The sequence below is a fragment of the Vigna angularis genome, chromosome 1, assembly GCF_016808095.1.
Source record: "Vigna angularis cultivar LongXiaoDou No.4 chromosome 1, ASM1680809v1, whole genome shotgun sequence".
NCBI classification, from domain to species: domain Eukaryota; kingdom Viridiplantae; phylum Streptophyta; class Magnoliopsida; order Fabales; family Fabaceae; genus Vigna; species Vigna angularis.
The window spans coordinates 15,531,076-15,554,294 of record NC_068970.1 but is presented as its reverse complement, the minus strand read 5'-3'; the positions used below and the strand labels follow the sequence as shown (position 1 = coordinate 15,554,294).

At 36.5% G+C, this 23,219-nt stretch overlaps 2 protein-coding genes across 10 annotated transcripts; one reads left to right on the top strand and one right to left on the bottom strand.

Moving 5' to 3' along the window:
• The first annotated feature begins 726 nt into the window (after positions 1-726).
• LOC108331249 (uncharacterized) lies at positions 727-14,157 on the top strand. 7 transcript variants are annotated; one of them, XM_052870070.1, is made up of 17 exons: positions 727-880; positions 999-1,066; positions 2,493-3,916; positions 3,998-4,303; positions 4,449-5,090; positions 7,484-7,866; positions 8,036-8,508; positions 8,872-8,924; positions 9,006-9,113; positions 9,198-10,945; positions 11,132-11,240; positions 11,426-11,606; positions 12,329-12,393; positions 12,491-12,606; positions 12,681-13,514; positions 13,676-13,773; positions 13,868-14,157. In XM_052870070.1, the coding sequence occupies exons 3-17, from the start codon at positions 2,503-2,505 to the stop codon at positions 13,869-13,871; spliced, it is 6,534 nt and encodes a 2,177-aa protein (XP_052726030.1). In that variant the 5' UTR covers positions 727-880; positions 999-1,066; positions 2,493-2,502; the 3' UTR covers positions 13,872-14,157. The 7 variants fall into 7 exon arrangements, with proteins under 7 accessions (XP_052726030.1, XP_017421417.1, XP_017421409.1 ...); XM_017565928.2 differs by having other exon boundaries at positions 2,493-4,303; positions 8,036-8,308; positions 8,447-8,508; XM_017565920.2 differs by having other exon boundaries at positions 2,493-4,303; positions 8,036-8,353; positions 8,447-8,508.
• On the bottom strand, positions 13,922-18,880 carry LOC108331285 (O-fucosyltransferase 29). Of its 3 annotated transcripts, none has more exons than XR_001832356.2 (10): positions 18,258-18,878; positions 18,079-18,169; positions 17,126-17,202; positions 16,731-16,819; positions 16,439-16,628; positions 16,079-16,260; positions 15,602-15,704; positions 15,112-15,440; positions 14,566-15,022; positions 13,922-14,212 (listed from the first exon to the last, which is right to left on the bottom strand). XR_001832356.2 is itself a non-coding variant. In XM_052870081.1 (10 exons), exons 1-9 carry the CDS (start codon positions 18,456-18,458, stop codon positions 14,767-14,769), a joined length of 1,518 nt encoding a protein of 505 aa, XP_052726041.1. In that variant the 5' UTR covers positions 18,459-18,880; the 3' UTR covers positions 13,922-14,212; positions 14,723-14,766. The 3 variants fall into 3 exon arrangements, 2 of the variants coding, with proteins under 2 accessions (XP_052726041.1, XP_017421429.1); XM_052870081.1 differs by having other exon boundaries at positions 14,723-15,022; positions 18,258-18,880; XM_017565940.2 differs by lacking the exon at positions 13,922-14,212 and having other exon boundaries at positions 14,294-15,022.
• Between the last annotated feature and the right edge of the window lie 4,339 nt (positions 18,881-23,219).

Below are 23,219 nucleotides of genomic sequence, written 5' to 3'. Positions count from 1 at the left end.
TATAATTCATCTTCTAAACGAAAATTTCATTATTTAAATAAATAAAAGGAAATAAATAGAAAAAAAACATTGGGAGAGATTATTGAGTGATAAATAATCTGTGTATTAAAAATCTATAACCCTTAATTTAATCTATGAAGCCTCTAATGAGTTGGTATGCTGTAAACTTTTTAATTGTGACTATTATTAAATATTAAATATTAAATATAATATACATTTTGATGAGATAAAAAAGTAGGACCATTTAAAATACTAATATTATTTTCTGAACTATTTTCTACTCTCACTTTCCAATATGGCCACCTGTTTTGAGTATTTTCCATGTGTTCGATTTTGACATTGATAGCAATTGAAAATAATGTACCAGTATTAAGATGGATATAATAATAATATGTGATAATTTTATTTTTAATTTTTTAATTAATGTTCTTCAAGAGTCACCCTAGTTAACATTTATAACTAATAAATAAATAAGTAAAAGGCTGGCTCTGCTTTTGACTTTAACATCTAATAGTAACTTTCTAATCCTTTTTAAGTAATTTTAAATCAATGTATTAACTTTGTTTGCTAATTCTATTAATGGTAAATTTATTTTAAAGAAAATTTTAAATAAAAGTAATAATAGAATTAGTATTCAATACTCTACACAAAGACAAATGAGAATGACAAATTGACAATACACACTTCCTCTGTAAAATTTAATGTCAATGGGAAAGAATATAAGAAAGGAAAAGAAAAGAAAAACAAAAATAAAAAATCTGCTGGGAAAGTGTCACACACTTCGCGTGTTGGTGTCGTTTCTACTTTTTCTCTCACTACTCTCTATCTTTCCGTCATTAACCGGAACCCTAATTCGATCTGCCGGAACTCGCACTCACCGGTGAGTCTCTGACTTTCAGCGAGACATCTGGACCTTGTCGGTCTTCTTAGTCTTTCTATGTTCAAAGTTCGTTCATTTGATTGAAGTTACAGTGACATAACTTGAATTGTTGATGCAGTAAATGATTGTACGATTGAGGAATAGGTGAGATCAGAGGGGCTGGATTTCCTCGCCGAATGGAGGGAGGTAGCGTCTTTAGATTTTCTTTTTCTGGTACTTTTCATGTCCAGCTTTTTTTTAGGGGTTCTGGCTATTTTTTTATTAGGCTTGGATGGTGTTTATTGCTCCTTTTCTTTTCCAGTAAAGATATAGGTTTGTTGGTGTTTATATTTTCTTTATGGGGGTGAAGTGGTGATTCTTTTTTTAATTTCTGATTGGGTTTGACTAATTTAATTGACGTGGAGACTGACTGCGTTTAATTCCTCAAACAAGGTGGCCAATCTCAGTAAATTAATTGGGAAGGTTTTTAAGGATATATTGTTAAGAAGCACTGTTTGTCAGTTCGTTGGAAGGGTTGCTGCTCTGTGTTAACTCTAAACTGATCACGCAATTGGCAAAGTGGACATCATTTGTGTAACTGCAAACCCGGTGTGTTTTCAAGAAAAAAAGGAAGATATAGGTCATGAAACAATTTTTGTGAGAAAGCTAATTTTATACAAGCCATTCATGAATGATTTCACGTGAAAACTCTCACGACGTATGCCGGTGCTATTTTTATTCAATAGCACTACAAAGAAGAAGCTTCCTTAGTCTTACTACGTGATGCTTGTTTTAACCTATCTGTGTGGTGAATGAATGGAAACCACATGGATGTCTTCAATTAGCTGTTTTTATCATGCATACCTTTTGTTTTTTGCCACATTTTATACTCTTAAACAACATTCCCCGACCACTTGACAGTCATTAAGTCGTTTGCCACTGCCTCCTACCCTGAATGTTCAGTGGCTTTCTCAGTGTGTTAGTTGTGCGGAGAATATTCATATATATTAATCATTTAATCCGTATTAGTGACTAGATAATTTTTCAAAAAGACTTTTGTTTTTTCTTTAATTATGATATTTTAGGGAATTCTTGAATTGGAATGATATGTTAACTTATGAAACATGATGAAGTTGTTTTCTGCTGAGGCTATATGATACCTGCTTCATTGGAGTAGTTGTTCCTAAGTAATCAATAGCAGCCGGAGTGGGGCTAGGTGGGCGGAGTTTGCAGCTCCCAGATGCATGTGTCTCTGTTTTTAGTATATATTGATTTGGTGCATCTCAGTTTTGGCACTTCAGAAACATGGGTGGTGGACATAAGCAGTTACTTTTGGGGTTTCTGTATTAGATCTGGTTGGACAAAGGTCACTTCAGTTTCTAGATCTAGATCAGCGAACCCATTGAGCATCCATAACCAAAAGTACCTTTTCTAGTATTTAATCTTCTGCTACTCTAGCTGTTCTGCTCTATGTTAATGGAAGCTTCTTAGGGAAGCATTCTTTTGTCTGTATGTGCATATATATATATATATATATATATTTATATTTATGAATATTAGTATATAAAATTTAAGCGTGTATTTATAGTTATTTGACTTATTTCTCATATTCTAATATGCTTATATGTTTCAGGGATACATCCATGGATTATGATGACAATGATTTTCAAAGCCAGAATCTCCATATACCTGGTGAAGGGAGCACAAAATTTCCTCCTGTTTTAAGGCCTTATGCTCTCCCTAAGTTTGATCTGGACGAAAGCCTTCAAGGGCATTTAAGATTTGATAGTTTGGTTGAAACTGAAGTTTTCCTTGGTATTGAAAGTAACGAAGATAATCAGTGGATTGAAGCATACTCCCGTGGGAGTAGTGGAATAGAGTTTGGTTCAACTGCTGCTGAAACTTGCTCTATTTCAAGGCACAATAATGTTTGGTCTGAGGCCACTTCCTCAGAATCTGTTGAAATGCTATTAAAATCTGTTGGACAGGAGGAATTTATCCCAAGAGAAACTGATATACAGGAGTCTGATGCCTTTGATGAACTGGCATGCTTAGCTAAGCAAATGGAGCCTGATCCAAAACCTGATGATAGAAATGAATATAAAGATAACGCTACTGATTTAAAGACACCAGGTTTTATCCATGAAAACTTGGCTGGTTCAAAAGAAGAAGAAAGAGACCAGTCTCTGGCTGTAGTTTCCCAAGGTGAACTGTCCATTGATGGGAGTTTAAGTAATCTGCCACCACATGATTTATTGGGAAATGATGACTTGCCTGTGGCTAGGGGAATTCCCATTACCGATGACAACAGTGATGATGCAAATGAACAAAAAGTTGAGATTGTGGCTGATGGTTCTCTTGAAGAAAAAACACCAGAGGACTCGGCTGTGTCTGGGCCGAAGAATAATAGTATTACTGTAACTTCCATACAAAATATCTCTTCTACTTGTGAAGTATTAGAGATTCAAAATGTGCAGAATCATGTAGTTCACATGGGTCATGAGGAGCAAAGTTCTATACAGATGCAATCTAAGGAACACGATTTGGATTCTTTGGCGATTAACATAGATTCTGATGTTGAAATTCGAACTTCAAATTTAAAGGCAGTTGGGGCAGAAGAACTTCTTTCTGATAAACCTCTTTGTTCAATTCCTATGGAAGAAGCATTGAAAAGTGGCAATGTAGTTGAAGGCCTGGAGACTTCTGGAAGTAGTTTAGGGGGCTCCTTGGGCATGGTATCTGATGACATTTCTGGCTTGCAGAACACAGGAAGATCCAATGAAGATGCATGTTTCAGAGATTTGTCTTCAGCCAATGCAAATGAAGATACAATTGTGGATAATCTATCTGCTGTAAATACATGTGATTCACCAATCGTTGCAATTAAAGACGATTCCAGTTCTGAGGGGCAAATAATTGGGGTCGGCAAATCTGACCATGGTACTTGTCCTAATTTTCAGAAGAATACTGTTGAGACTACATATAGCGAAAACAGTGATGCTAAGGAAAATGAGTTAGCAAACAATGGTAACCAGATGGATATGGAGCTTTCATTCAGTAAGTCAGAGGCATCTATTTTTTCTGTTGGGAATGATAAAACTTCTACTATTAATAAAAGGAATGATGATATCAAAGCAGGTGGTTTCGCAAGTTTAAGTTCAGTGAATTCTACAACATCATGTATTTTGGGTGAGGAAGCACAGGTATGTGAAAATGATGAGCCTGACAAGCAGGGTGACCAAGGAAGCTTTTTTCAAGATATTTCTGCCATTGACCTAGTGAATAAAAAGGCCACTACTGATTCCAGCGTAATGCATTGCAATGTTGACCAACCACATCATGTTGATTGTGGAGTTAGTTCATCATCTCTTAGTACAGATAACTTGGAAACTAACTTGACTACTGCCAGAGTATCAGATGATGTTGAGCCTGTCAATAATTCAGGTATACTAATAAAATAGAGTGGATTAAACACAAGGATATGAATGAAGTCATTATATGATTTAACTACATATCTTTCTTTTGTCTTATTTTTCAGACTAACAATATATATTAGAAAATATTAGTTTAACATTCTGTGAAATGGCAGATGTTACACTACCTAACAGAGTTGTATCCACACATGGAGTTACAGACCACTTTGAAGTTGAAGGAGTGATGCTTGTTGGGTCTGCTTCTATTGATGAAAAGGACAACACAGAAGCTACCGTAGCCAATGAAGCAAGTGCTGAAACTACCTTAGCTAATGAAACAAGCGCTGAAGCTACAGAAACCAATGAAGCAAGCGCTGAAGCTAAAATATGCATTGAATTAAGCTCTGAAGGTAAAAGAGCCAATGAATCTAGCTCTGAAGCTAAAATAGTTAGTGACGTAAGCTCTGAAGCTAAAGTAGCATATGAAGCAAGTTCAACACTTCCTGTTGGGTCTTCTGAACAGGAAACTGCTCCTTGTCCTGATACTGGAACTAAAAAGTTACATTTTTTTGATACATCAAGACAGCCGTTGTGCGAGACAATAAGCAGTTGTGTGACAACTGCTTCTGGAAAGATGGATAAACCTCAAGAGACACCAGGTGATAAGGCTGATCAGGAATGTGCAAAAGAGGCTGGTGAGGCTCTAGTTCTCCATGAATCAATAGAGATGGGGGGTGATGAAGTTTCCATTTCTTTTACCAAGGATGACAAGGAGGCAATACCAGAGTTCCATGACAAGTCATCCTCAAAAGTATCAGGTATTCTTTAAAATCCTGTTGTAAGTGATTTATGTGGCCATCCTAATAGAAAATTGGAAAAAATAATGTAGCATACAACACTGATTATGATCATTTATCTACTTTTTCCTAATTGAATGATCTATGCTTATGTTCTTACCGGTCTTGACTTTTGATTACATCATGTAACCTGAAGCAAAGCATTGTTATTATGTATCAATTCATGAAATATGATATCATGGGTATCTCATTATTCTTCAGTTTGTTTATTATTGCACACAATGAGAAACATTGTTCCTGCTGTCTTTTTTCGTCTTATTATTTTTTGGTGCACTTAATAAAGTTTTAGCCAAAAAAACTGTGTTGTTGAAGAATGCTTGACTATTTTATTTTAAAATAGTGATTTTGTGGCTTCTTAGATGTCGAACTAATTCTAAACTACAAGTGATTCTTAATCATTTCATGTCTTTGGGAGAATTTTTCTGCACCAAGCAAAAAATATCTGGAGTAAGGGAAGCCTCTGCAGTATATCTAGAATAAAAGTTACAGCGTAGCCTTATTTTGGCTTCATTGTGGATTGTATTTCTTGTTTGCTAACTGATCTTAAATTCAACATTGGCTTATAGGACTTGTCAGTTTTTTTCTCCCCAAGAAACTAGAAAGTAATACATTTACTTGTGATATATACATGTGTGATTGATTGAGCAGAAATGATGAAGGCAAGGAAAAGTCAAAGTTAAATCAGGGGAGAAAAGCAAATAAGGACCGTTTTCCGACTAAAAGTGAAAATGGAAGACTTGTTGAAAATGCTTATATTATTACCACCCTAAAACATGTGTTAATTTATAGAAATTGTTTTTGATTGAATTAAGGACTGTTTTTCGACTAAAAGTGAAAACTAAAAACTTGCCCTCTTGTTTCCACTTTTGAGGGGTGTTTGTGGTTCAATTTTAATATGTTAGTGGCAAAAATAATTTGTTCCAATCATTAAAAAAGCTTTGTTTGGTGTATCAAATTCAAACCAAGTCAATCTAATCTTTTTTGGTTTGGATCAAATTATTTCATTTCATTTTTTGTGTATTTTCTTAAGGTGATAACACACTCTCTTGATCAATGAACAAATGAAACTTCATTATCTAGAGTAAGAGTAAAGGCCTGAACTAATACATGCATCAATCTTTCTTGCAGATAATTTTTAATTTAGTTATTAGTTCTTATTCAATAACAAGTTGAATACGCTGTAATTGTTAAAAGACTTAATCAAATTATCAAGTTTCATCCAATATCACAACCAAAAATTATAAATCACTTGTCAAAATAATCTCAAGTTTCTAAAGATACAATTACATATTCATAATCAATTATTCATTGACTTTTATTTTGAAGTTTGAACATGAGAAGTAAAAATTGAACCGCCCCAAATGAATTAATGCAGCTTTTTGGTTATCTATTGTTTTGGATTAGTTTATTTATTTGGATACATTCTTGAATACTCCTCTTTTCTTACTAATAGTAGGGAAACAAAAAAGTAAAAAGGAAGTTGAGTTGTTTTACCCGCATATATAATTCCTCAATTACCTAAGCTTTCTTTTTTAATTTTTTTGGGGGAGAGAGGTGTTTATAGGAAAAATTAATAATTGAAGTTTGAAACTTATACAATTTAGAATGTGCAGAGTTTATGATCTGTGTTGCAACAAACAATAATGGCAATATTGATTAATGGGCGATCAAAAGGGCTCTGGCTAGGTTTCAAATACTTTTTGGACCAAGGTCATGGATGATGCCTGTTATGAGAAGAAGGGTTCACGAAAGAAGGTCCATAGTAACACATCCTTCCAAAAGAAAAATCAGGAGCAAATCTCCCATTAGTAGAGAATGAGATGAAAAAATGTACGAGAGGGATGAACCTAAGAGATTGTGTGTTGTCACGTGTCATTGCTATAGCAGATACTCACGTGACAACAAGTCACAAGTATTTTGTGTGTTGTCAGAAGGTTGACTTACCATGCTTACAATGACCATATTTCTCTCCACGTCACCTCATCCTCTTTATTTTGTCGTGTGCCCTTGAGAGTGATGGTCTCTGCTTATTGCATATGGTGGCATTCTTATTCCTTGTTACTTGTCTACCTTTAGAATGTTTATTGGGCCTGCCCTGTTCTTTTTTTGCTGGCAGTTTCCTTGCACAGCCAAGCCAGTAGTGAACTTCTGGTGAACGTTGTAAATGTTTGGTAATTGTGTACCGATTTATTTTGTCCTGTCTTAAAAGTTATCCAATCATATGATGATAGAATTGTTGAATGTAACGTGCAAATTATGTGTTAGTTGTTTTATAGTTGTAACATGCATCCCTTCCTGTTTAACATTTTACTGAAGTTCTTCTGGCTTTTGCACCTATGATTAATTAATTGTAGGTAAAGATTTATCGGCAAATATAAGTTCCAAATCTTCTTTGGCTGATTCTTGCACCAAGTTGCATGAAACGGGAAGCAGTCCTGCCAACCATACTGATAATGCTCGTGGTACCTCTGTTAATTTTCAAAGCCAACCTGAAACTGAAAAAGATGTGAATCAAGTTAAGCCTTCCGGTCATCTAAACCCTTCAATTTCTGAAAGCATAAAGAAGGATGCATTGAACATGTCAACGGATCATGATCCTAAGGGGAATGGTGCATCTAAAGACGAGAGAAGCTTAGCTCCTGTGGCAAATTTGCCCAAAAAAAGTGTTTCAGGAAAGACCACCAAAGGAACAAATTCTGGCAAAAGGCAACGAGCTGCTGCCAACCAAGCTTCAATGGTAATCCCTGTTGTGGTTCATGATCTAAGTCTAAAGGCTCTATTATCTGAAATCTATTCTCTGTAATATTTATATATTGAAAAATTCATTATACAATAAATTCTTCGTTTTTTATTTCAAATTCCAATGCACTCATTTTTTCTCCTTTTTCTTCTGTTCTTATTTGAAGGTTGGAGAGGAATCTCCGCTTGCTTCTGTAGTAGGTGCTCCCAAAACCAAAGTTGCTGGAAATATCTCCCTTGGGACTCCACAAATATCTGATGGTGTCATGGCACTCACTGTGTCTCAAGGAACACCTGAACACAAACCTAGGCGTTCCTCTAATAAGACAGCTGGAAAGGAAACTTCTAGGAAAGCAAATAAAGGAAAAAGTCCAGGAAAACATTCAGAAAGAGGGGATAGATCAACTAGCTTGTCTTTGAGCCCGTCCCCTGGTTACCAGGTGATGCAATTGAATGAGATGCAGCAGTACGGGCATGTTGATTCTGTCAGTACAAAGCAATTTGCTATTTTAAATGCTTCCACTTCTAGCCTTCCAGATTTGAACTCTTCTGCTTCTCCACCTGTTCTGTTTCAACAGCCTTTCATGGATATTCAGCAAATACAATTGCGTGCACAGATCTTTGTCTATGGAGCGTTGATGTGAGTTTAAATCTTAACTATGTTATATATTTTAGTTTCTTCATTGTCGAGGAATTGATGTGATGTGCACACATGCCTATGAATTGTATTTCTTCATCCATTCCCCACAAGTATTCTGTACCTGTCTCTCCTAAACTCCCATGGTTAATTAAAAATGGGATCTGATTTTATTTTATGGATTTCGTATTTAATTGATTTGTTGAGCCTCACACCTATTTTATGCTCGTTCAATCAATATACTATATTAAAGCAAAGTAACTTCATGAGATAGTAATCTGTTTAGGTGGCTTGTTATGTTCTGTACTCCCTTTTGTGATAGTCAACAACGCCTGTTATTTCTCATATTGATTGATGTTGCTGCAGTCAAGGCATGGTACCTGATGAGGCCTATATGATATCAGCTTTTGGGGGCCCAGGTCTTTTTCTAAATCATGTTCCTTTTTCATACTCATTTCTCTTTTTTTGTACAAAGTATTGAGTATCATTGTGCTCTTTAGATGGTGGAAGGAGTATTTGGCAGAATGCCTGGTCTTCCTGCATGGAGAGGCAGCATGGTAAAAAATCTCATCCCATGAACCCGGAAATGCCTTTGCAATCAAGATCCGGTATCCTATATGCTTACTTACATTAACTTGTTTAATTTTTTTCTATAATTTTATCGTGTAACTATATAGATTTGAGATCTGCAGGTGCAAGAACCACTGATGTAGCAGTTAAGCAAAATGCACTTCAAGGTATCTCTTCACCTCTTGGTGTAGCTGGCAACAAGGCTACTCCGACAATTGCCAACCCATTAATACCCATTTCATCACCCCTTTGGAGTTTACAAACTCCTTCCTGTGATTCCCTTCAAAATGCCCTTGCAAGAGGTTCTATTGTGGATTATTCACAGGCACTTACTTCTTCGCATTACCAAACCCCTCCTTTCAGAAACTTTCTGGGACACAACACATCTTGGTTATCCCAAACCCCTCTTCGTGGATCATGGACTCCAATTCCTGCCTCTGATAGCAACACTTCCCATATTTCTGCGTTACCTCTCACTGATACAATTCAGTTCAATTCTGTCAAAGGATCGTCGGTTCCTCCAAGTATTAAAAATGCTCCTCTTGGTCTGCCACCTTCTAGTGCAGGTGGGCAAAGTGTCTTTTTGGCAACTACCCCTCTGCATGATACAAACAATGTGATGGTATTGAATGCTCAGCATTCTTCAGATCCAAAACCCAAAAAAAGAAAAAAAAGTATGGTGTCTGAGGATCTTGGGCTGAAAGCCATGCATTTGCAGTCTCAACTAGTAGCAACTCCTGTTGTAAGCAGCCATATATCTACTTCTGTTGCCACTGCAACCCCTGTTGGGAGTGTGCCCATAACTACTGTTGAAAAATCAGTTGTGTCTGTAACTCCTCTATCTCTTGCTGAACACCTCACAAGTGACTGGAATGTTAAGATGAGGATTTTGTCAGATGAGTCTCTTACAAAAATTAAGGAGGCTAGAGAGAATGCTGAGGAAGCTTCTGCTCTTTCTGTGGCTGCTGTGAATCATAGCCTGGAGATATGGAAACAGTTGGATAAACACAAAAATTCTGGACTGGTGTCAGATATTGAGGCCAAATTAGCATCTGCTGCAGTAGCAGTTGCCGCTGCTGCTGCTGTTGCAAAGGCAGCTGCTGCTGCTGCCAATGTTGCATCAAATGCTGCATTGCATGCAAAATTAATGGCTGATGAAGCATTAGTTTCATCTGGTTATGAGAGTTCTTGCCAAATTTCTTGTTCAGAGGGTATGAATAACTTAGGAAAAGCAACCCCTGCGTCCATCTTGAAGGGTACTATTGGAACCAATAGCTCTAGTTCTATCATCGGAGCTGCAAAGGAGGCTGCAAGGAAGAGAGTGGAAGCTGCTTCAGCTGCTAGAAAACGAGCTGAAAATATGGATGCTATTGTGAAGGCTGCTGAGCTGGCAGCAGAAGCTGTATCCCAGGCTGGAAAGATTGTAACTATGGGTGATCCTTTGGCATTAAATGACTTAGTAGAAGCTGGTCCAGAGGGTTGTTGGAATGCAGCCCGAGAATCAAGTCAGCAAGTTGGCTTGTTAAAAGACATGACCCGTGGTCTGGTTAGCGCTGACAATATTGGAGACAGACCTGGAGCTTCCCAGATACGTAATAGAGATATTTCATCTGATGAAAAGGGGAAGACTGCTGCAAGAGAGAAGTCACCTTTTCATACAGTGCAGAGTGAGATATCTCAGAACTATATGAAAGGCATTGATGGCATTTCTTCTATTAATGTCAATGAAAACAGTTCAAAAGGACCAAACCTAGTCAATCCCATTGACGAGCTTCCTGAATCTGAGATTGAAATGCAGGCTGCTTCCACAGCTGGCAATAGACCTGAAGATGTGGAGGAAGATAGCATAAAGGAGGGCTCACCTGTAGAGGTTGATTTCATTATTAGTGAATTTGATTAGGTTAACTAGATAATACCCATTTGATTTCATAGTAGGCATAACATCTTTGGCGATTATTATGTCATAGTTAATTAAAATTAGATGCAACGTTTCCAATTTTGGAACTGGTTTTGAATTAATCTTTTCCTGGTTATCTGAAGCAATCATATATTTCAGGTTTTCAAAGATGGAGAAGGATTTAAGGCAGCATGGTACAAAGCCAAAGTATTAAGTGTGAAGGATGGTAAAGCTTATGTAAGCTACGATTTGCCTGTTGATGATGAAGGTTAGTTTTTAAGAACAAGATACCTTAATTACTTGACATGTGAGACAAACTACTTAGTTTCTTTTTCAACTTTTGTACTACACACAAGAGCCAGTGGACCTTGATATTTTTCTGGCGTCTGCCATAGCTTTAATACATCAATTCTCAATTTAGGTTGGAAAATTGAGAAAACAATTGTTTTACAGGTGCAGGGCCTTTGAAGGAATGGATTTCACTTGAAGGTGAAGAAGACAAACCTCCCAGAATACGCATTGCTAGTAATATACCTGGTTTGCGTAACGAAGGGACAAGGAAGAGACAGAGGGCAGCTATGGTAGATCATAATTGGTCTGTTGGGGATAGGGTTGATGCATGGGTAGAAGACAGGTATAGTTTTACACTTTCTAGTGCCTGTAAGGTTTATTTGTTTGACACTAATTAACAGAATTAGAGGAAGCTTTAAGGTTTACGTTTTTTGACACTAAACAACAGAATAAGAGGAAGCGATTTAGTTCCTATTACCTTTTCAACGTAAATGAAACAACAGATTTTTTAACAAATAATTCTGTCGACCTCTGATTGTATCTGATATATGTTTGATTATGGAGACTGTAAAGTTTTTATATCTTTATTAATTATAGTTAAGATGCGATCAAGACATTTGCAAAAGAGAATGGATTTATTGCACAGAATAATCAGTATTGCACCATTCTAGGGAATGCTTTTCAGATAATACCAATAAATGGACTCTTTAAATGAACATTTGGTTCTTTAAAGATTAAGTGTATGAAAATATCAGATTCAACTCATCCTGATATTAGCCTGTCTTGTAGAAGCTTCATAGTTACAAAATCTGTTTTGAACGGAAGCATTTCTTCTATTGTTGCAATTTTGGAAAGCTGAAGCACTTTTAATTAATATTTCAGACATAGGTTCTGTTTAGATAAACTTAGTTACACTTTTAGGTGAAGAAAATTAAATAAAACTAATTAAGCTTATTCCATAAGTTAAAATCAATATATCATCTCAGCTTATCTAAACTGGGCCATAGTTCTATATAATACTCCTATATTTTACTGTGGCTATCTCATTTTATTGTTTTTTATCAGCTGGCAGGAGGGTGTTATCACAGATCAGAACAAGAACGATAAAACAATAACTGTTCACTTCCCAGGTATCTGCATTATTTGATTAAACTTTAATGAATATTGTGCTAACAATTGTGTATGTTGGGCCACTTTGAAACACACCGTCTAAATTGTTTGCTGCAGTTAGTGGAAAAACATCACTTTTCAGAGCTTGGCATCTACGTCAATCTTTTATTTGGAAGGATGGGAAATGGATTGAGGCTCCCATGGCTGGTGCAAATGAGAGTTCTACGCATGAGGTACTTCGTTTGCAACCTCTTCTGATGCTTTAATTTTATGCATGCCTGCACTGAGTTGTACGTTTGGCATGCAGGGTGATACACCTCATGAAAAACGACTCAAGTTAGGTAGTCCTTCAGTAGAGGTAAAGGGTAAGGGCAGGATTCTGAAAGGAACTACTGCCGTAGAGTCAGCAAATCCTGGCGAGTTGAGGTTACTGGACTTGACTGAAAATGATAAAGTGTTCAATATTGGGAAGAACAGCAAGAATGAAAATAAATCTGATGCACACAGAATGGTAAAGACTGGTCTTCCAAAAGAAGGATCAAGAGGGATTTTTGGTGTTCCTAAACCTGGGAAGAAAAGGAAATTTATGGAAGTAAGCAAGCATTACGTTGCTGATGGGACAAGTAAGATCAACGATGGAAATGATTCGGTTAAGCTTTCAAACTTCCTGGTACCACAAGGTACCGGTGGATCACGTGGCTTGAAAAACACCTCAAAAAATGATACCAAGGAAAAACTCGGAGCTGGCTCCAGGCCTGCTTTTAAGTTTGGAAAACAGCAGAGTGTTTCAGGGAGAGTGATCCCACCGAAAGAAAACACTTTATCAAGTCGTGCAGAAAGGATCAAGGATTCTTCAAGTCATTTTAAGAATGTATCTCAGAGTGAAAATCAGGTGGAAAGAGGGAACGTTGGAGCTGGGGTTGGACCAATCTTGTATTCGTCCCTTGAGTCTTTAACTGATTCTCATTCCACTAAAAAGACATTAACATCAAGGGCAAGTAAAGGAAAACTTGCACCTGCTGCTGGTGGAAGGTTGGCTAAGATTGATGAGGAAAAAGCCTTCAATGGAAATCCTGTGAAGTCAACATCTGATATCGCTGAGCCTCGTAGATCCAATCGCAGGATACAGCCAACTTCTAGAGTAAGATCATGACTAACGTTAACTGAAAATGGTTGTTCTAGTTCGCATGTTATTTATTTTATGCGTCTACAATAAAGCCATTTTTATTATCTGACCTGTAATTTTTTTTTTCATATTGTTGTCTTTTGTTGAGTCTGATGGTTTTGACTTTGCGTTGGCAGCTATTAGAAGGATTGCAGAGCTCTTTGATTATCTCAAAGATTCCTGCTGCTTCACATGAAAAGGGTCACAAAAACCAGAATCGGAATATTTCTAGGGGGTGAGAATTTGTGTACATATATAATTCAAGTGCGTCGACTGCTCTTGAGTAACCTTATGAATGTAATAACATTTCAACTTTTTTACTGCCACAGGTAACCAAAGTTAAACGAGAAGTTGCTATATGCGGTTTAGTTGGAAGAACAATACACTCGGCATAGATGTGTATATTTATTTATAATAGGGAACATAGGAATGGAAATTCTTGTTTCCTTTGTTTTAGGCAGACTAGTCCAGTAGATGTTAATATCGATTTTATGTTGTTTACAGAATGGTTGAATTTGATCCTGTAGGCTGTATATGGAATTTATCCATGTTGACTTGTTTATAGAAAGGTTTGTTGATATGATCAAATGGTAAAGTCATGTTCCTCTTCTCCTTTGAATATCAGCTTGCGTTCATCTCCCGTTGTACTTCGTTATCTCTCTTTTCAATCTTATCTGCAACAACGATAATTTGGAAAAATGAAACGGATAAATGAGCACTTATTCAGAAATGGTAGGCGGAATCATAGGTGAATCTATACAATAACTTTGATCATAAGCTCTTCCAAAGCAAATTTCCATGAATGTCTGATGATGTCAGAGTAGTGAGGTAATGTAATGATACAGAGGGGGCACATGAGGGAAAAACTAATTATGTTGCAAAATCAAATTACCTATAAGACATCTATTATCAACATTATGCAACGCGTTAATGTCTCTTACGTTTAGCCCTATGCATGAATCTGAATTGAGCCATTCACTATGTAAATAAAGAGGATTTTGATTGTGGCCAATGACTGAATAATTACCACTAATTTGATGGTTGCCAAATCAGACTTTAAAATGGACGAGTAGCCGAAGAGCATTTCTTGCCATTAATGAGGTCTTACTTCTCTATCCGATTAAGGACGCTGTACCAAATTTACTCATGTTTATTTATCTCTTTCTGGCCCTTCTCCCAATTACCTTAGTACAACACTTTCTTCGCCGGCAACAATTTCATTGTCTGCTTACAACACTTTCTTCGGACGGGTTCCATCTTGACTCAGATCATCCATAAACGGTTTCTCACACACACACGTGCTTGGGTATTCGTGAAACTCTCCTCGGCCAGGTCTCATCTCATCTGGCTCTCCCATGAATCCTCTTTGGCATGCTTTAACCTTGCTTGCAAATGTATCCCAGACCATCTCGTGCCTTGATGTGAATAGTGCACTAAGCTTCTTTGCATTAGGTCTGATGGTTCTTTTGTGACCCATATACCTCCTGATTCGCACAAATGCAATAAACATGTTCATCGTATTACTTTTTGAAACATAAAGGAAGAATAAAAGGATGATACCATATGTTCTTACCTACGTCCAGCTAGGATTTTGGCCATGTTACCATTGTTGTTAGTGACAAACACATTACTTTCATCACAAACGATGTAGTCAATAGCAGCAAGGCGGGAGGAGAATGGAAGAAAAGGTTTCAGCTCTTCTTCAGCAAGCATCTCCTTTGTATAAATGTTGGGGAAGAGATCTTTGAGAGGCTGCATGGTTTCATCTCCACCATATATCTCTCCTGATGCAACATAGAGGTATGTGTCATTTGCAAAACCCAGCGCTCGCAGCATTAAACCCACTTCATGAGGAGTAAGAGGACATTTCCCACGCTTTCGCTCTCCATCAGGGCTCAAATCCTGTAAATACCACAAAATGATGGTTAATCAAGATCAGCGAAGAAATAACTAGTTTTAAGTGCTTCGGAACTTCAGCACGAAAGAAAAAAACAAATTGCCATCAAGTTGTCGTCTTGCCAGTATGATAAGATTGCTATTAGAAGTCAGGATTGCAGTCTTACAGGTAATGTTGTCCACCTTTTCCTGATTTCACCGAGCTCATGTCTTTCTTTCTCACCCCCACCAAAATAGCAACCTGAAAATGCTAGCATATCTGGCTCAAACCTGCAATGAATAATTATGAATGAGATCCTTAATCTTTTGTGAAGGCAATAGCCACAGTTCAAACCTGCCACATTGTTATTATTAAACTCTGTTGGAGATTTGACAATTTCAAATTGTTCAACGCAAATCAACCAATTTCAGAAAATCGTATAGAGAATGTGAAAAGGGGAAAGTTAAATCAACCAGATTAAAACAGCTCAAAATATTAAAAAAGATAAGAGTGGAAATTGTGTGATTGGGAGAGTAAGTGACCAAAGAAAAGAAAACTGGTTCTGAGATCTACAAAAATTTAAGTGATTGCATGCCAGAGCAAACAACGATGCTTTAGGTGGAAGTTGAATTTGAAGTTTACACATCAGTTTCATTGGGCAAACCTCAAATGGACTGCTACATAACGGCTTGCCATCTTACGCATTTTCATTACAACTCTTTGACCGAGTTGTCGTATAGGTTTTGTAAATCTCAAAGCATGATAATTAACACGGCAGCGTAATTTTTGCAGCTCATCATCAAGATTATTTGCAAGTCTATAATCAAATTTAGTCAATTGTAGAACCTGAAAATATCCAAGAAATCAGTTACCACCACAGCCAAAGTTAAAGGGAATTATCAAAACTGATATTAAACAAAACTAACAATTCAGTATGCAAGTTGTTTACAAAATCAAAACATTTTCAAGGAAGCTAATTAAGAAATTTCAAACATATATCAATCATAATAAAAAGTGCCATTACCCGTCTTCTCAAGAGTATTGGCAAAACTTGATCAAGATAATATTCAGGTTCTGATTTCCTTGGGACACGCATTGTATAAGGGGGCTTTTCCATAGACCGCATGATCTTATCAGGAACTCTTTTAATAATAGTAACATCTTTTGCAAGATATGTAATGAACCAATTCACATCAAAAATATTGGCGAAGTCACTGTATTCAACCAAAACGGTTGCTATTAAAAGAAAGAATTGTTGACTCGATTTTGTTCACTGTAATCAGCATATTGAATGAATGTTAGAATCTGCAGTTTACCTGTCATCCTTCCAGAAAGAGTGATGATCCAACTCAGGAACAACTAGTGTAGCATTAAGAATTCTTGCAACCACAACTGCGTCTGTTATCTAGAGGCAAGAATACCATTGTCATTTCCACAAGAAGGGCGTATGAATCACTTTAGATGAGAAAAAAAAATTATGATCATGACAACAAAGAGAATCTGGGCCTCGTATGCTCTTTTAAAAACTGAAACAGAACCAATGAGCTAAAATAAATGTTTTTCATGATTTAATGAATAGGAGAGACCACCAAATGGCCTATTAGTTTCCATTCATACAGGTACAGCTAATCACCACCAGTGACCGTCAGATCTTACAGAAAATTATTTCCAACGAAGATATTCTATATCATAAAACTTATGTCCTACTTACCCCAGTTCTTTGTTGGTTAAGTCCTCCACTTGTAGCAATCAGCAAGTAGCCATTGGACTTGCGCTCACGTACAGCAGCTATATTATCCAATAACCAAACAAGATAGAAAGTGTCATGTAGAAAAATCAGATAGTTCAACCAAATCACAAGGAATGCATAAGCATTTGTTTAAAAGAAAAGCAAAGCATAAGACAACAACCCCTAGATTTCTACACAAGGCACATAAAGGAAGATGATGACTTAGCAAACTGATTTAAAGAAAAACGGGAAACCATTTAAAGTTTTCTAAACCATTCAGCTGTCATATGTAACATGGAAGTAAAACTATACCATATACAAAAGCAGTAAAACTCCATGCTTAAAATGCTAGCCTAGAACTGTCACACTAAAATCGCTTCTACTGTTATAAGCCTGTTATTCTGGAATAAAAGAAAGCTACTGAACACTGATACAACACAAGGTAAACACCAGAAGCATACAAGACATTGACTAGCGTGATGGAAATCCGTCAAATCACTGGAAAGCTCACACACTGCACCCAGTAAAACTCTATTCTTTCTTCTTGGCCTAAAGTATCATGTACTATCCTAATCTTGCTAAAATATCTCAAATGAAACATATTTCCTTCTTTTCTCCCGAGGTTTAGTGTTAGAGACAACAAGGTAAAAAAGGACTCTGAAGTTTGAACTTCACGTAAAAATTGCAGCAATCTATAATGAACCTACGGATATCACATCACACAACCCAAAGCAGCAAAGAAATCAAACAACAGACAAAGAGTAACTAAGCCCCAACTTAGCAAGAAGGAAAATCACGACAATCTCAAATCCCAAAATTCCAAAATTGCCGTTAGGATTCATAAACCTTCATCCATAATAAGCAACCACCACACATCAAAATAACAAGGAGACAACAGCAACATTAACACAAGAAAGCAAGAAGACTTCACTCACGACCAAAATGCCGCCCCCTCTCTTCGCATCCATAGTAGTATTTAGAATACTGCGATTGCCAAATATCAATTGGCTCATCCTCACCTCCATCCTACAAACATTCAATTAAAACACGGTTAGCATCGTCATTATCAGTAGCATCAAGAAACACATTGATGTTATGTAATGTTGTTACGAACCAGTGTGGAGAGGGTACGGCGGTGGAGTCGGTGAGAGTACCATTCGAGATGAGAGGCGACGTGACCCGTCAAGAGGGAAATCAGGCCCAACCCGAATAGCATTACCCCACAAACCATCGACCAAGACACGTGCTTGCCATTAGGGTGCAAAAGAGCCAGGCTGGTCCGAAACCACCGACCCGTCCACACACCGTTTCCCATTTCACATCACCAAAACCATCTCCGATTCCTCATTCCGAGTAATAGAAAAGCCGAGGCAACGAAAAACCCTGATTTAGGGTTTTGCAGAAATGTGAATGGAAGAGTGCGCAGGGGTAGAAGAAGAAGGAGGAGGAGGAGGATTTTTTTTTGTTTGCTTTCCCAAAATGAAAATGAAAATGTCTGAGATGTTTAAATTTTATGTGTGATTTAGTTTGGTTTGTTTTGGTTTACCTAGATTCCGTTATTAATAGAAATATATGAGGTGAGAAATAATGTCTGAAAGTGGTTTTATTAGTTAAGACAGAAAAAAAAGAGGAAAACACATCATAGATTCTGGTGTGTGTCACATGATGCATATATACAATTGGCATGTCAAAATTCAAGTCAAAACTTGCATAATACATCATATGACACACTACACATTAAAGAAAAAGAAATGGCACATACTATGTAGCTCATGTTTACATTATGGTATTACTAAAACTGTTTTATACTATAAGTGTATCATCTTTAAACCTTTTCTTATCAATGATTTTGAAAGTTAAAAGTGAAACTCCTTAAATTTTATGACCCTTCCTTGATTAATTTCAGTGCATTAAATTTCTAATAAATATAAGTGTTTTAAACAATACTTCCTTGATTAATTTCGAACAGATTGATCTTTAAATACAATTTAATGTTGATTAGCATTTTTAATTGTTTATTAATATTCAAATCTTATTTAATTTTATCTTAGATATGTTGGGATATTTAATTTTAGGTTTAATGTCTCGGTAGGTCCCTATTTTCGGCGTGAATTTCAAATAGGTCCCTTTTCTTTTCGGCGTCTCAATTGGGTTCTTTTTTGTGTAAAATTGGAGCAATTAGGGGTCTACCGTCAAATTACACAAACGGCCGTTTAAGTTTGCCTACGTGTTATTAAAAATGATTTTGAATTAATTTTTGTATTAAAAAATGGATTTGTTCTTCAAGGGCAAAAAAGGCAAACTGGGGCAAACCCTTTTCTTCTTCGATTGGAAGCGCGGAAGACAGGGATGGCTGGAGCAGGAAGCAATGGAGTGTCAGGGTACAACCCTCAGACTTTAACCCCTTCATGCAAGATAAAAGAAAAAAGAAAATTCAATTGCGAGAAGAGGCAGAGAGACTGATCAAGAAGACGAGGAAAGGAGGGGATAAGGGGATTCTCTCTAACACTGCTATGAATTCCTCTGTTGACTCAACATATTGACCTACTCAGAAACTCATCACTTCCTCCATTCTCTGTCAACACCGACCACCCATATCCAACCATCACCACCATCTTCATTCACTCATTTTTTTTTCCCAGTCTCTGCCTACTACAACCATACAAACTCCAACCTTTGACTCCTCTCATCCGTAACCACCTCAACGCCTTCATCATCTATCATACACTTCTCACACTACTCTCCACCCCTCACATTACTCACCTGTATTCACTAGGAACCATCAAGAACCACTCGGGCACAAACAAAACAAATTTTGAGTTTCTCTTCATGTCTCCAACAGTCAAAAAACAGGAACAGTGAGAAGCACGGTGAAGTTAGGTTGTCGGAGAAGAGCGAAGAAGGAGAAGGTCGCGTTGACGCTGGTAAATCTTCCTCCTATGGTGACCATCATCGCCGGTGGCTGTCCTAGCTTGACGGAGTGTGGTCGCGCAACGGTCGCCTGACTGGAGATCTCGAGGGGTCGCGACGGTTGTGGACGCTGGTGCAGGAGTGCTTTGCCCGAAGTGAAGCGGGGCGCTGGGAGAAGCCCTGGTGGTGACCGGCGTCGTCGCCGGCGGTCCTGATAGCGAATAGCATCGTGACCTCTTGTAAGTTCTTCATTCGGAAGGGATTTCCCCTCCGCGCTTCCAATCGAAGAAGAAAAGAAGAACCGCGCTTCCAATCGAAGAAGAAAAGAAGAAAAGGGTTTGCCCCAGTTTGCCTTTTTTGCCCTTGAAGAACAAATCCATTTTTTAATACAAAAATTAATTCAAAATCATTTTTAATAACACGTAGGCAAACTTAAACGGCCGTTTGTGTAATTTGACGGCAGACCCCTAATTGCTCCAATTTTACACAAAAAAGAACTCAATTGAGACGCCGAAAAGAAAAGGGACCTATTTGAAATTCACGCCGAAAATAGGGACCTACCGAGACATTAAACCTTAATTTTATGTTAGATATGTTGGTATTTCAAAAAGATTAGAAATAAAATAATAATAATGACGTTTAATAAGTATAATTACTTAAAGTAATTATGTCTTTATCTTATAAAAAATGAAATGTGAAAAAAAAAGGGTATTTGTGGCATTTCATTCGCCAAAGTTGTAGATCTAATCTCAGGTCACACAGCGTGATGTCTATGTCTGCCATTCAAACTTCAGTAATTAGCATAGTTCAAAGTCAAAAAAGAAAAGAAAAGAAAAATAGAGAATAAATTAGAATCCCAGAAAGAGCTAGATTTATACGTATAATATATATCCAGACGAGACTCATAAAATTTTATTTGTAATTCTTATATAATATAATACTTTTTAGAAATTATATGTAAATAGAGTGTCTTATATCTGTTTGATCCTATATGATATGTTGAAATTATATCCAAGATATTTAATTAATTGCTTTGTTTTAATAAAGTTAACATCTTCATATAACTAGAGCAGTGTGGCAACTTCAAGTATATCCGCAACATGTTTCTAATTTTTAAAGAGCATCAAGTAGACATGTGGATCAAAGTAGCTCTCTTATCCATGAAAATAATGTTCTAATCAGATGTAACAAGTATGTTCGTGTCACACACTCTCACTATTGTTACTCACAACATTTATTATAAACATCTTTTAATTAGTTGAGCCTAACTTAGGAATTACGTGTTTGTTTCGTCTTAGCCCTAGTGTGATTCATGCCCAAAGGTTAATGATAGCAAACTAAGACTTTTCAATCCAATGTTACATTCTGGCATAATTATCCTATTGTAGGTAGGCGTAGCATCACAATCACATTATCTAATGTATCAATTATCTCACTAATCAGGACATGAAAATTGTTTATCTCTCTCTATGTCACATCTTAACAAACGTCAATATCAGACCTTTGTTAAGTAAGAAATATCACATAGAGACATCAAACCAAAATTTAACACAAAATGTTGGATAGCCACACGACATGTTCCAAACTTGTTTAATTTTTTTTCCACGAGAAACTAACTTGGTATCCTCTTGGTCCCACACAAAACAATTAGATATAAAGTTCAAACAACTCATCAACCATTAAAATTCAAGTACAATAATAATCTTATCCTACCACAACACATATATAACATTATCCACATAGTTTGTCAAGAGTGATGTATCATATCGACCTCTTGAAAATCTACCTATTTCATCTTGTTCTTGAACAACATCCTCGTGTTGCTCAAGAACATCATCTTGTTGTCTAATAACATTCTCATACTCCTCATGAACATCAACATCATGTAATGCCTCAACTTCTTCAAGGCAACTCCTTTTACGAAATATCGTAGGTTTTCTTCTCTATTCATCTTATAAAGAACCCTCAGTCTGATATGTAGATACATTTCATATATTCTTGTCATATCTGTAACAAAAATATTCATTAAATATTAAAACACAGATAAAAATATAAAAACACAAAAAAGAAAAAAAATATAGAAACCAAAATTTGAAATTCATGAAAGACTTAACTAGATTTCAAAATTAAAAATGAATTTAACCGGATTTCAAAATCCTTATAAGCCCTCACCAGATTTTGTACTGGTCCTAAATCTAGTAGATCCTTAATCAATTTTTGAAATTTGGTGATAACAATAACTGGATTTCAACCAAAATCACACAAATTCGTCCATATAAATTGTAAAATTCAAATGAAAACCAATAAATCTCAACGAAAACAATTGTGTACCTATCTTGTCTCGCATGTACAGGGATGAAAAACAAGTTTTTTTATAGTGTAGTAAGAAAGAAATCTTCGCGATAACTGCGATAGTATGCAAATTTAGGCTCTGTTCACATGAAGGGATTTTATTGCTCAAGAAGAAAGACGAGCGTAGATTTGAGCTGATTTGCGAGATTTATAACTTTTTCATCACTCGCGAAACTACCAAGATTTGAGAGGATTGTGCTTAAAAAGTCACATTTGTCCTTGACTTATTCCATAATACCACGGTGCATTAGTTTATTTTTTGGTCAAGTTTTCTTGTTTTTGAGCTTACACGGATGTTTGCTAGAGATGAAAACCAAGAACGAGACTGGTATATGGTTCATGCGAGGTCGATGGTTATATTGAAGATGAAGATGAATAACAAAGTGCTTGAAGATGAAGAAGATGAAGAGGAGTGGTTGAAGATGAAAAACAAAGTTTGAAGGAATTGGGTTCTTTAGGTACGTATTTGGTTCCACGTGAACCATATTCGATTCCAGCACTATGAATAAATATAAAGAAACCTATATTCGATTCCTCTGTATTGTATTCAGTTCCCCATGAGTGAAACCATGATGTATCCGGTTCCATTGATGTGTATTCGGTTCCATTAGTGTATATCTGGTTCCATTGATGTATCGAGTTCCAGCACTCCTTTAATTCTTTTTATCACATCATGTAAAACATAGAAGTTCTCCCTCCCTTCTTTACTTGTGAAAAAATGATAATTTTAACTTCAACTTTTAAAAATTTTACACTAAATCTTCAGTGTCAAAGCAAGAGAAACATATACAAGCATATAATTCCAATTCCATCT

What these genes read in the sequence shown, in the direction of transcription:
- LOC108331249 (XM_052870062.1), top strand. Translation starts at nt 2,503, where the DNA reads ATGGATTATGATGACAATGATTTTCAAAGCCAGAATCTCCATATACCT. An exon ending in TTTGTCTATGGAGCGTTGAT is followed by an intron (nt 8,509 to 8,871) that starts GTGAGTTTAAAT and finishes ATGTTGCTGCAG; the next exon opens with TCAAGGCATGGTACCTGATG. An exon ending in GCCTTTGCAATCAAGATCCG is followed by an intron (nt 9,114 to 9,197) that starts GTATCCTATATG and finishes TGAGATCTGCAG; the next exon opens with GTGCAAGAACCACTGATGTA.
- LOC108331285 (XM_052870081.1), bottom strand. Translation starts at nt 18,458, where the DNA reads ATGGGAAACGGTGTGTGGACGGGTCGGTGGTTTCGGACCAGCCTGGCT. An exon ending in TTAACCAACAAAGAACTGGG is followed by an intron (nt 16,820 to 17,125) that starts GTAAGTAGGACA and finishes TCTTGCCTCTAG; the next exon opens with ATAACAGACGCAGTTGTGGT. An exon ending in TCTTTCTGGAAGGATGACAG is followed by an intron (nt 16,629 to 16,730) that starts GTAAACTGCAGA and finishes GGTTGAATACAG; the next exon opens with TGACTTCGCCAATATTTTTG.